Genomic DNA, 13,021 nt, shown 5'->3' on the forward strand with positions numbered 1-13,021 from the left:
TTTCATGTTTGTTTTAATGTTTCCGAAGCGAAGCGAGGGCGGGTCGCTAGTTAATTAATATATTAAATGCAGTTGGTAATCCGTGTTTAAAGTTACGCATGCGATATCTCCGCAGCGTGTCGCGAGCACTGCGACGTGCCCCTTTTTATACGAGATTTGAAGAAGGCACTTTACGGAATTGAACCGTCCGTCGCCCATTATATAGAGCTCCCGCTGTAGTCACAATCCCGCGGTAACAATGTAAGGTGATACTCCAAGTAATTTCAACTAATGAGGTCGTCGACACATTGTGTTTACGAACATTGTGATCGCTTACTGAAGACTAACAAACACAGACGCAACAAAAATTACAGTTTCTGATTACATATAATAATTTGGTCGGCCCTATATAGTGGACCAACCCTCGAGCACTTGGCATTAAGTACTCGTCGGAGTCTATAGACATACCAGCGTGTATACACGTGTACAAAGTGCAGTTTGAGTATTATGAGTATGATATTATGCTCTTTTATATAAAGTTTGTCGTATCGTTCAAACCGTAAGGTATGACTGAAGTTAATACAAGATTCTGGTACTAAAACTAATCTTAAATATCGCGGGCTGTACGTAGAGTCACTTTTTGAGCAATATATAAGTTCATGTCAAATTTAATGTAGTTAATGTATGCAGGCTTGAATTGAAATAACAAAGAGTCAACAATACTGGAAGTGTCAGACACGTCACGCTGTCTGTTTCTTCCGCAGACTAAACAGGGACCGAAACAACAAATATTGTAGAGTTACTATTCGGTCGTTGATCGAGATTCGACCGTAATCACTGACACCTCAAGATTTCAATTCGTTTGATATATTAAATTTAATGTATTGCTGTAAAAACTAAATCCATTTCGCTCTCTCTTAAACTGGCACGGTGGATGTTGATATTCATAGACCCCGGTTACCGCTTCGCATCAGAGGGGCCGTGATTTCGTTTGCCCACCTTAGCAACTCAAAAAGTTTAATAAAAATTGATCGATGTACAAGGAGCGTGGGGCGTCCTCCGATCAGGTGGACCGACGACTTACTGCGCACGGCGGGAAGTCGTTGGATGCGGAAGGCGGAGGACCGCATTCTGTCGGAGGCATTGGGGAAGGCCTATGTCCAGCAGTGGGCAGATAGAGGCTGCTGATGATGATGATGATGAAAAGACCGACTTACATAGCAACATTTCACTCGTAAACAATTTTAAAGAACTTTGCGAATAAAAATCGGACCGTTATTAATTCAACACGTTTTTCCTTCCGCATAAAGTGCGTGAAATGCGTGCGTATGTACTCCCTGAATGTTGCGGGATGTAAGAGCTCCTCGAGAACGGTGCCCAGAGGAACTAAATATACATAAAACATGAACCCAAACGAAAATCATGTCGTATTTCTTCTTTAACGGGAATTTCAAATCAATGATTTACTGTGCGAGGTAGCGTTACGAACGTCGGAATTGACGCTCGATTTGTAGTTTATTTGGAAAGTAGCAATAACAGCAGCAATCCTATCGTAGAATTTCATTTCAGACATGTGTCACCATCGTGTTTATTTGTTTCTTTATTTAAAATGGAAATGAAACGATGCAAAATGGTGCACGTCCGTTCTGTGATAGCGATTTGAGTAATGGAGAGAGTTGCGCCTTGGTACTGCCTGCGTTGGTACTGCTATCTATTTGTCCCGAAGCAATCATGTTGTCCGCTGCGAAGATCGGACTGGACAAAATTGTTTAAAAATTCGGTAGTCAAAAGTTATTGAGCAAGCAGCATGTCCGTGAATTTAATTGCGTAGATAGGTGTTATAGGCTTACCGCTTTAACAACAGGTGGGCCGTGGGCTCGTTCACCCAACCACGCAATTAAAAATAAATAAATAACTCCTCTTTCTGTGTACACTCCAGAAAGTGTTGTTGTCTATACCCATCTAAGCAATAAAAAAAAAAAAAAAACAAAAAAAAACTCTAATATATACAAAGTAAATATAACCGATCCCAAAAATGGCTGGTACTGCATGTATAGTTACAACCATTTTTAGTTACAACGGCTGCCCCACCTTTCAAACCGAAACGCATTACTGCTTCACGGTAGAAATAGGCAGGGTGGTGGTAGTAGTATTATAAAAAAATTGTCTTGAAACTACGTTTAATTAGCACGCAATGCAGTACAATACAACAAAAATTTGCTAAGGACGGTCTGGTGGGAGCTCGGGACACGATCGTTAGTTGCAAATAGTTTCCGGGAACACGATATCACTAAAACTAGAAGTATACATTTATTCGTAACATAATTGAATAGTTTTCGTTCATTTGGGATACGTGATTCGTCGCTACTTCGGCAACGGAATCGACCTGTCATTCATCATTGTTTCGTACTGAAACAGATTTTTTCGTTTTTCTATATTTTTTATTAATATCGAGTATTAGGCAATACATCTTCAAGACAACACAAATCTTAACCTAGGTGCAGTAAGGTTCGATCTTGCCTGTAGACGGCCGACTAGCCAACCCGAAGCTTGCTGAGCAACCCCTCCAAGCCTACGGGCCGAGATCGCCGTCGTATAGTAACTTAGCACACGCGTTCCGCGGCAGACATTCTTTTATTACAAACAACAAAAATTACCCAACGCAAGTCACGCGTAACCATTAGAACCAGCGACAATTGTTCATCGTGTACCAGTCAAGGGACCGACGGTCCCACCTCCGGAAACGACGCTGAGCCCAGGGAGCGCGAGGCAGTGGAAGGAAGGTGAACCGGTAAGTCTTCAGACTTATTTCGTTCCTTACTGTACAATCATATTTGATCTAGTGATGCTAACTCTTTGGTCGCGCTTCTGATATTACGACGTGTATCCACTGTGATTCATTCATTAGCTTTAATTATTTATGTTCAAACAGACGGCTGGCACCGCGTGGTGCAGGACACGGAGACAGACCTTCACATGAAATATAAGAACTGAATTAGATAAAATGGTTTCGTAAATTTTGACAGTAATTGCCAAGACTGTGATCCGTGATTAAATGTAATTTTGAACATTGATAATGACAAGGGCATATGATTAGTCGTCCCTTAAATTTCGTTTGAGAACGGAAATGGCATAGCGCTGTAACGCCGAGCAGGGAGGTTCAGAGTTGGACTGTACGAAAGAAACATGTAGGAGTAATGATCTCTGGAAATTTATACGTAATACGAAGTGTACTGGAGTAATATTTAAGATGATCACGTCATCTCCTCTCTAACGCCGCTTCGTCTTGGAACCGGTGCGCTTGTGTACGAGTCGATAGTTTTGAGTAATGATCGGCCCTGGAATAAACTCCCCGCGGTGTTTTCCGATCGCTGTAATTTTTCCTTCTTTAAGCCTGGTTTTTTAATAGTGTAGGCGGGCCGATATTTGAAGTTAAGTGGCTATCGAATCCCATAGATATTAGGTTAGTGTTAACTTTATTGGAATTATGGCGATTCTATCCAGTAGACTTTAGACAATAGAGGTGGAGTGAACGCTTCGGGAAGCAGGCGAGGTCTATCGCTATCATTGTTGATAAGATAATCTCCCCCCACCCTGCTCCTTTATAAGACAGAGCTGCTCATTTATCACGTAGCGACTACGTATCGTGCGTCTGTGGATGTGAACGTTCCTGCGTCGTGCTGCAGTTGTGCAGGCTTAAGTACAAGTTTAAGTTAAGTTAAGAAACATCTGACATACATGCTTCACGAAATCTGGTCAAATAAAGACATAGTTTGTTTTCTTTAAAGACATAGTTTGTTGGAACTTTACTAGTTTTGCATTTTTTTCGTTCTTGAGAATTAAATAAGGATTTTTTTTTGTTGCTAAGATGGTTAGACGAGCTCGCAGCCCACCTGATGTTAAGTGGTTACTGGAGCCTATAGACATCTACAACGTAAATGCGCTAAACAACTTGAGATATAAGTTCTAAGGTCTCAGTATAGTTACAACGGCTGCCCCACCCTTCAAACCGAAACGCATTACTGCTTCACGGCAGAAATAGGTGGGGTGGTGGTACATACCCGTGCGAACTCACAAGAGGTCCTACCACCAGTAAAAAGCTGGAACTACTGCAGATTTACTACAGCATCAGCCATTAGTTCTCGCACTCCCGCTAATAAACACAAGTCATCCCAGGCTAGTCAAAAGTCGTACCACAGCAAGCCAGCATTGCAACCTCAACAGGTCCGTTCCCCATCTCATCATGCCGCTACAGCCTACCTCAGTCCCCGGACTATCAACACTACAGCGCTGATGCACGGTGCCAGTCCGTCTAAGGCTATCGTATAAAATAAAGAAGCCACTGGCACCTAAGTTCGCTCCTGTTGAATTTCTGCCCAAGTGCGTGCCCGTCTTCGGTTACCTAATCCGTAGATGTTTGCATATTATTAGTGATATTAGTGCGTTACCGCTGTTACCGCTGTTACGGAGGGAGCCCCGGGATTATGTATCAGCAGCGCCACTCAGGTTCAGATTACACGGGCTCTCCATTGTAATCGATAATTTGTAATTTGTAATAATGTGCGACTTACTTGAAGCGCTGTAATTAGATATTTTTGTGATCGTAATGAGCTCGTCCACTCATCTAAGCAATAAAAAATAAACTTGAATTTTTTTAAAGATATATTTGTTTGAAAGAAAACAAGTTCCAAACTGTGTAATTATAGAATTCCACGAAATAATATAGAAGCTCTTTACCATTATCTATAGGGATAAGACGGTAGCTTCGTAGAAATGTCTCAGTATCTTTTTTCAACCAGAGAATTTTAATGGTAAAAATCTCACAATAAGCATACTTTTTTGTTACTTAGTAAACATCTTTACCAAGAAAAACGCTATTTATATCATCTGTTGCAGGAAACTTAAAGGGGTTCACGAGGAGACTTTTGTAGAGGTTAGAGCTTTGTAGCTCATTTATCGCTCCCAGGTCACCAGAATATAGGGATACCATAGCATCACGGTCAGCCATAGACGTGTAGCCGGTTCCTATCACAGAGCACAGGACATTTGACAGATGCCTCAATCTCGCTAATGACATTTGATAACATGATTACCTACTAGACAAGTTGGAAAAAATAAATGTTTCAAAAAATAGCATTTGGATTTGGATTCCGGTCCACCGAGCAATGTCACCCGCTCGGTGAAAGATCTTCTTTTTGTCGATTACTCCCGAAGTCATCCCAGGCTAGTCAACAGTCATCTCACAGCAAGCCAGCATTGCAGCCTCAACAGGTCCGTTCTCCGTCTCATCATGCCGCTACAGCCTACCTCAGCCCCCGGACTATCAACCATTGTAGTCACACATCTCCGACGTCGCAGTTCTGCATCACATAAACTATGTGACATGACATTGATACAGCCTTCAAGTTCAGTTTCGAATCACTACAGATTTGGATCATCACTGGCACTTACAAGCTAATCTCATCACAGACAACGCTAACTTAATGGCTCGACCTCCATAATTGCCTTGGTAATAGAAGTGATGGGAAATATTTGGCAGAGCAACAAATATGTTATGGACGGAGGAGGAGAAAGAAGTGGTAGAAGTGTGGTTAACATAGGTGTATCTTTTTATTTATTGCATAGATGGGTGGACGAGCTCACAGCCCACCTGGTGTTAAGTGGTTTCTGGAGCCAATAGACATCTACAACGTAAATGCGCCACCCATCTTGAGATATAAGTTCTAAGGTCTCAGTATAGTTACAACGGCTGCCCCGCCCTTCAAGCCCAAACACATTACGGCTTCACGGCAGAAATAGGTAACGTGGTTGTACCTACCCGCGCGGACTCACAAGAGGTCCTACTACCAGTAAAATCTCTTCATTACCAGCCGAATATAGGTAACATTATCATTCCAAGTCTGGTCTCTGGGCTCCTTACAGATTTGTATATTACGGTTCGTTAATAGCATGTTTACGTGTAGGCGTGTAACGGACACAAATATTCAAATGAAACGCAGATTAGTGACCCGAAACCCTTATCGGATTAAATTAACATTAATGTGCTCTAAATTATTTATCTTTATTTAGTTCACTTGAGTCGTATCACTACACAAAGGGGTTGGTTCATTTAGGCTCACCGAGGTACTTCCAAGTAGATTTTAATTCTGTACTTAAACTTCATTAATCCGCGCACAGAAAAGTTATGAACTATTCGAATTGTCAGAAAATATTGTCTGCAGAAAATATGAAAATTTGTCTGAGCCTTAGCTCTCAGTCGGAACCCTTAGGGCGCGAGGTATAATCGCACTCCTGGCTGTTTTTAGTCCTCGACCGACTCGCAAACACATTAAACCACCACAAAATACGGCGAGAGATTGAACCGCTATTTTCATAAATTTTATTCATGCCTTTACAGACACTTTTAAATAGTCACGACCGGAAAACAGTCTCACCACGGAGAAGAACACGAAAGAAACTCAGAGTTGACTCTTTTCAAAAGAATTCTTCAAGATTAGTTATTACTACAGTCAAACTGATTTTTTTTATTTATTGCTTAGTTGGGTGGATGAGCTCACGTCCCACCTGATGTTAAGTGGTTACCGGAGCCCATAGACATCTAGAACGTAAATGCCGCCACCCACCTTGAGATATAAGTTCTAAGGTCACATTATAGTTACAACGAATGCCTTCAAACCGAAATGCATCACTGCTTCACGGCAGAAATGGGCAGGGTGGTGGTAACTACCCGTGCAGACTCACAAGAGGTCCTACCACCAGTAAAGTATTGTTACAATGTATTATTATAGTAATTAGTATAGCTATATATAACTAGTATAGTAATGTAGTGATTAGAAGTAGTTGGTCGACAATGCGGAGCTCTGGTCCTAGATCTGTCCAGTGCCGTTGCTCTGGGGTACAGTTGAAAGTCCACGACGTCTTTAACATTTACTAGAAGACTTTATTATCTGGGCATAATAATATCTCTAAATTAACATAATTACAACTTGAATAAAATTCTAATTAAATCGAAGCATTGCCATCCTAATGGTCGGGAGTCGCTACTTTTAATGGTAAGCAATAAAGGATCCGAACCTGTCGTCAAATTTAACCGAGCTCGGTATAAAGTTAGTGTGCTGCACAGAATAAAACAAAGAAGTCAATTAATATAAACAAAGCTACAGAATAGCGTAGGGAGTGGCGCCTGTCCATAGGTGAGCGTTTTTGCCGCGTTTTTTACGAAATTATAGACCGCATGCCAACATTACTGCGAGGAAATATTGGTACGGATACTTATACTCTGTAGTATCTTTTAGTTAATATTCATTGTTAGGCTTGCAATTATTTATTGGAATATTAAGCTAAGCTTGTCAAACAAAATTAATTCTTAACAATAACCTGCTTAAGTATATAATTGTTTGTATCGGAGGCTGTCTAAGGTAACAAGTTTCATCAGTAGAAGTCGCCGCAACAGATCTTCAGAGCGTCGATTTGCTTTTACCATTTAAGATTATCTATTTTTCGAATTAACAGCAGTACTAACATGAATTATCCGACAGAGAGCAAACAGCTCGAATTCATGCTATTGTTAACCAATATTGATAACTAAAATAAAGGAAATCGCTTCAACGCAACCAATGTGCCACTAGCTTTATCTCTGGAGCTCGTAGTAATTACGTTCTCGTAGCAGCCTCGTAGCGCCCTCTACGAATGCTCGTTTAAAAGGAATGCTACGAAAAAGCAAATTTTCTCAAACTTGCTCTATACGAAGTATATCGACTCTTGAAGTTGTTATTCACTTTGTTCGTTTTCTGAAGAACGCGGTCAATTAAAGATACATTTTCAAACTGATCACTGAAAAATGCTGGCACGCGGCTCGATATCTTGTACTTGACTCTCAGACGAGAACGTAATGAGAACAACTGTCCAGAGCGGTCGTCTCAAAGGCTGGACAAGGTCGAGCGGGCTGGCGGCACGTCGCGACGCCGGGCTTCAGACAGATTGACTTCAGCGTCCGGCGCTTACCTACTACTACTACACAAAAATAACCAAAACAATGTATTATTTTTATTTATAATAAAAAAAAAATGTGATCCAGCCCTCGGGGCCACAATAGATTAAGCTGTCAACAGTGCCTAATGATTCTAATGTTAACTTTTATATGTATGTTGAAAAAAATTTATTTCTTTACTTTAGAAGCTCGGTCATTGAAATTTGTTTTCTGAGAAAATGTTGGGTAAAGTACTATATACCATCACCCACTTTACATACCACTTTAGTACTAATACTAAGTACCCACGTAACATTAGGCACTGAAGGAAAGCAAAATATTTTACCTAATGAAATATTACTTATAAATGAATTATACTTGTGAATTATAAGAGACGCACTCATTATTATTTAACCGATAATTTCAAAACTAACCGGGTGGAACTGTAAAATAACTTCTTAAGCAATATGTACAGAGGGCATAAAATATCTACTAACTGATTTTTTATCGTACAAAGCAGAATTTTAATGAACAGCTTTTAAATTTGGTTTAATCTGGAAAATAAGTTGGCTTCAGTAGCGTGTTTTCTAAACTGTTTTCATTTGTATTGGCCTCGATACGCCACGTGTGCCGTGAGCCAGCCCATGCAACTAGATAAATGAAAATATGAAACTATAATCTTATTTACTCTTGTTACAGATGAGAACGACATGGAGCTTGGTGCTTTTGGCGCTTTTTGTCATCGTCTTAGCTGACTCGACTGAAGGTAAAATATATTAATAAGCTTAAAAGAAATTATTAACTAGCCTTAGATCAGGTATCATTATTTAGGTCTGTTTGGTTATTACGAGTAGTTAGAAGAAGTCGGTATACGGCACTGGTGATGTTCTCATGCTGACTCTTCCTTCCCATTATCACCGCCAGGGTACATAAAATCTTCGCCTTATTTATCTTGCTCCTATTATTATATTTGAAGTTACCCGAACTAGATTACATCGTGTTTTTTTTTAAGTACATAATTATGTTTTTCTTTTGGAGTCACTCTTTCAATAATCTGGTTTATTACTCTTGCCAAAAATATTTATAATTGGTTATAAATAATTACGTAGGTACTTAAGTACTACATATATTTGTATTGTTCTGCTGTTTATTTTATTTTACTTTTATATTTTTCAAGCCGATTGATTCCAACAGTTTTGTCCACTTCTGCCGTGCAACAATCGCGTGTTTCGACCTCATGTCTCAAGGACCGCGGCAGCGCACATATTGAGACACGTTTTACATTAATATATTATGTGAAGTTTACGTTTTGACCCTCATTATCCTCACCCAGTATCACATTGACAGTAAAGGCAGTGGTTTTGTTAAAGTCGTTTGCTAATTTGCTTACCTAACATCACCTAGTGTACGCGTCTAAAACGTATGCGTGACCTTCAAGTGCCTGTGAGTCTTCGACATCACGCGCTACAGCCGTAATCCAAGCCCCAGAACCCTTTCAGTCTGTGCATTATTGAACAGACTCCCGGATACTCGTATAGCTCACAAAACACTCAATTCTTTTGCTTAGTAATTGAAAATAGAACAGATCCTCTCACTAAGCTGGACTGCGAGTCACACAAGTATGCGACCTATAAAAGTATAAGGCAAAAGCAATTTTATTTTTAATTAATTAAAATATCTTCGTATTCTAGAGTAATAATTAAACTTTAAATACATACGTACTTAACAAAGGTTCACGATTGACTTCCACGGTGAAGGAATAATATCGTGTAATAAAAATAAAATCCACAAAATTATAATGTATTTAATTACTAGTGGTGGCATTACGTATTGTGAGTGCGTATGGGTAGGCTAAAGTCATCGACATAGCTCAAAGAGTCAGCAAGCTGAAGTGGCAGTGGGCTGGCCATATATGCCGTAGGACTGACGATTGCTGGAGCAGACGGGTTCTCGAGTGGAGACCGCGCAGCGGAAGACGTAACGTGGGACGCCCCTTGGCTAGGTGGTGCGATGACCTCCGCACGGTGGCCGGCAAGAAGTGGATGAGGAGAGCCGCAGACCGTGCTCAGTGGTGTGGATTGGGAGAGGCCTATGTCCAGCAGTGGACGACTGTGGGCTGTTAAAATAAAATAAAATAAATAATAAAATAAATGGGTAGGTACCACCGTCCTGCCTAGTTCTGCCGTGAAGCAGTTATACGGTATGAAGGGGGGGGGGGCAGCCGTTGTACTGTAAAACTGAAACTTAAAACTCATGTGACAATGCGGATGGTAATAATTACATTATTGATGTCTATGGGCTGCAGTCACCACTTAATTCTTGGTGGTCCGTGAACTTGTCCACCCAACAACCCAAAAAAATTAAAAATAATGCTAATAATTCAAAAGTTTGAGAGCCATGCACCTATACCGGTGTAATGATAATCGATGTGTTTACACTTAGCCATAAAACCTTCTGTCGCTGATGGCGCCACATCTCCGAGATCATATCGTATGATAAAGCTAAGAAGTGCAGGTTGTAGAACGTAGTGTAATGTCAAGATCAATTTCAAGTCAAGACAGCACAGCTTACCACTACCTAAGCGGCGGCTCGCTGCCCGTGTTGACTTCATAGCTCAAAATCACTAGGATCAACGTGAAACAATCCACTCTACAACTAACATCGAATACTCATTGTGTTCACTTACAGAAACTTGATATTTTGTCATTTGCTAGTGTTGCTCACGGACATCATCAATAGCAACAACGAAACTCTTCAAAAGATACTCTCAAAATATCCTCACTAAATACAAATTGAACAACAGCGCTTATTCATAGCACTAAAGCTCCATCTGAAAGCTTCACAAATAGCTCTCGTCCAGCAAAAGCCCAGGCGTGTTTAGACCAGATAAAGTTTAAGTCCTGACTAGTTTGTTATTCCGTTCAAAGGGAGGCTTGTAAACAAACGCCGGCTTTTGGGCTTATTCGCAGCGTGATGCGTTGAGATAATAGTAGTTGCTAGTTCTAATTGAATCACAGGCTGATCTAGGAGGTACATATGTAGTAATTTTAGTATATTAGTAACAATTATGAGGAGTTATGTTGTATTTATGTGCATCAGTTGTGGCTGCTAACGTAATATAATTTTTTTTAGTCTGAACCTTCTTTATCTACATATTTATATGTAGGAGATATATGAGATATATCTTATGTATAAGATAAGAAAATACAGTTAACTAAAAAGTCTAAATCCAATCTTACCGATAACATTATAGCTTCTTGGGCACATTTTTCGTCACCTTTACAAATCAAATCAAAAGAGAAAATGTGTAATTTAAATTTTTAATAATACATGAAATTAATATAAAATTGAGGCACCAGTGATTACCACAGGCGTAGACTAAAAGTAAACAGAAAGGATTGTGATCTTATTAACACAGTACTATCGTAAGAAACATCGACATAATGAGTTTAATGTGAAAACGTCAATAAGAAATTTGCGTATATAAAATTGAATGATTCTAATATATTTTTTACATGGGGAAGTAATTTTTATTCTCTGATAATAAAGTCAGAAAATCTTGTTAGCAATATCTTATCAACCGATGTTAGTTTTCTGTTAGATGTACGTACGAACTATAGGAAAGATATAACTTTTTATCTCTTTGTGAGATCGTCCACGCTCCGTGTACAGTGTGCTTAGTGCGAGTTTTTTAACGTTGTCGATAGCGTAAAAGTTAACTCATATTTGTATGCAGTTGGAACTTTTGCTTACGTTTGCCGCTAACTGGGGGTACTGTGGGGGTGGGACCACAGGGTGCTCCAGAATATACACTGGACATTTGTAGCGGCAGATGTAAAATAAAAGACATGCATTCAAGATAGCTTTTAGACAGGTACTTCTGTTCCTAATAACAATTAACATTTGGTCCGTCGTGATGATCCACCGAGCAAAGACACGCTCCTGGTGGTTGATCTTCCTTTTGTAGTGTCCCTCAGAGTGTTTAAAATATAAATATAATTATATATTTCATTTTTAAAACAAACATGTTTACAAAACATGTTAGTTTTAAACAAAAAGATTACATTCGTATTTATGATAAATATAATTTTTAGAACATTAGCCATTAGCATGTAGCCTAAAGCACTCGCTGTAACACTCACAGATAACATCATAACTTTTTTTTGCATTATTTAATACCTTTACCATAGACAGGGATCGCAGTTACACAATTGAAAAAAATCCTTTACAAATATAGTACATTTTACATATTTATGTACATCAAGTACGTACATAATATAATAAGGGTCTGAACTCAACGTTATAGGTCACATCGGGAGCCGCGTTAGTCTTGTAACAATACATCATTCGAATCTGTCGATATCTCAGACCTCTTTCAGTTTCGGCGGAAAGTCGGCAAATAAAGTTAATGGATATGTTCTCTGAGCTGACACAGGGACAGGGCGGACGGCCAACTGTGGCTTAACAATTCAATTCAATTCAATTCAATTCAATTCAACAGAATTAAAGTTATTTGACTAAGCATTTGTAATTTCATTGCTATGAATAAACCCAAACGGCTTTTGACTACAAGCCCTTCTTTGAAACATACTAGTCAGGACTTAAAATTTAATAAAGGTTTTTTTTTATTGTTATTGATGCAACTGTAAAACCAATCAGATTATTTTATACCGTAGGTTGATTTTGTCAACAGTTTTGCGCTTTAAGGCTCTCTTTAAGAATTGTGGACACTGGACCGGTAAATGAGCATAGGAACTAGACGGTTAGTTCGGTTATAAAATAAATCAAATGTGACGTGGAAGTAAACGCGATACCCTGAGATGATCCACGTATACTCATTATGTTTCATTAATACGAATTATTTATTTTATTTATATCATTTACCTCAGATTTTGCATTAATATTATATTCATTAACAATCAATAATTATAAACTATATATATTTTTAATATCTAATAATTTGCTCAAATAAATCTACTAAAAAGTTTCGTATCAGGGAATGTGCAGCCGTGTAGCGAGCCCTCACAGGTTGCCACGCTTGTTTGTTGTGCGTTAAAACAGCATTGGAATGTA

The 13,021-nt window shown here is 39.2% G+C and overlaps 1 protein-coding gene across 3 annotated transcripts in view; it reads left to right on the plus strand.

Annotated features, from left to right (window-relative positions):
• The window catches only part of LOC101746237 (Ig-like and fibronectin type-III domain-containing protein 1), a 133,811-nt gene that overhangs the window by 79,954 nt on the left and 40,836 nt on the right, over positions 1-13,021 (plus strand). For all 3 annotated transcript variants that reach the window (XM_012688505.4, XM_012688506.4, XM_012688507.4), the window contains exon 4: positions 8,648-8,714. In XM_012688505.4, coding sequence (XP_012543959.1) covers positions 8,648-8,714 — 67 coding nt within the window. The remainder of the gene's footprint in view (positions 1-8,647; positions 8,715-13,021) is intronic.

This window comes from Bombyx mori, chromosome 3 (genome assembly GCF_030269925.1).
Source record: "Bombyx mori chromosome 3, ASM3026992v2".
Taxonomy (NCBI): Eukaryota; Metazoa; Arthropoda; class Insecta; order Lepidoptera; family Bombycidae; genus Bombyx; species Bombyx mori.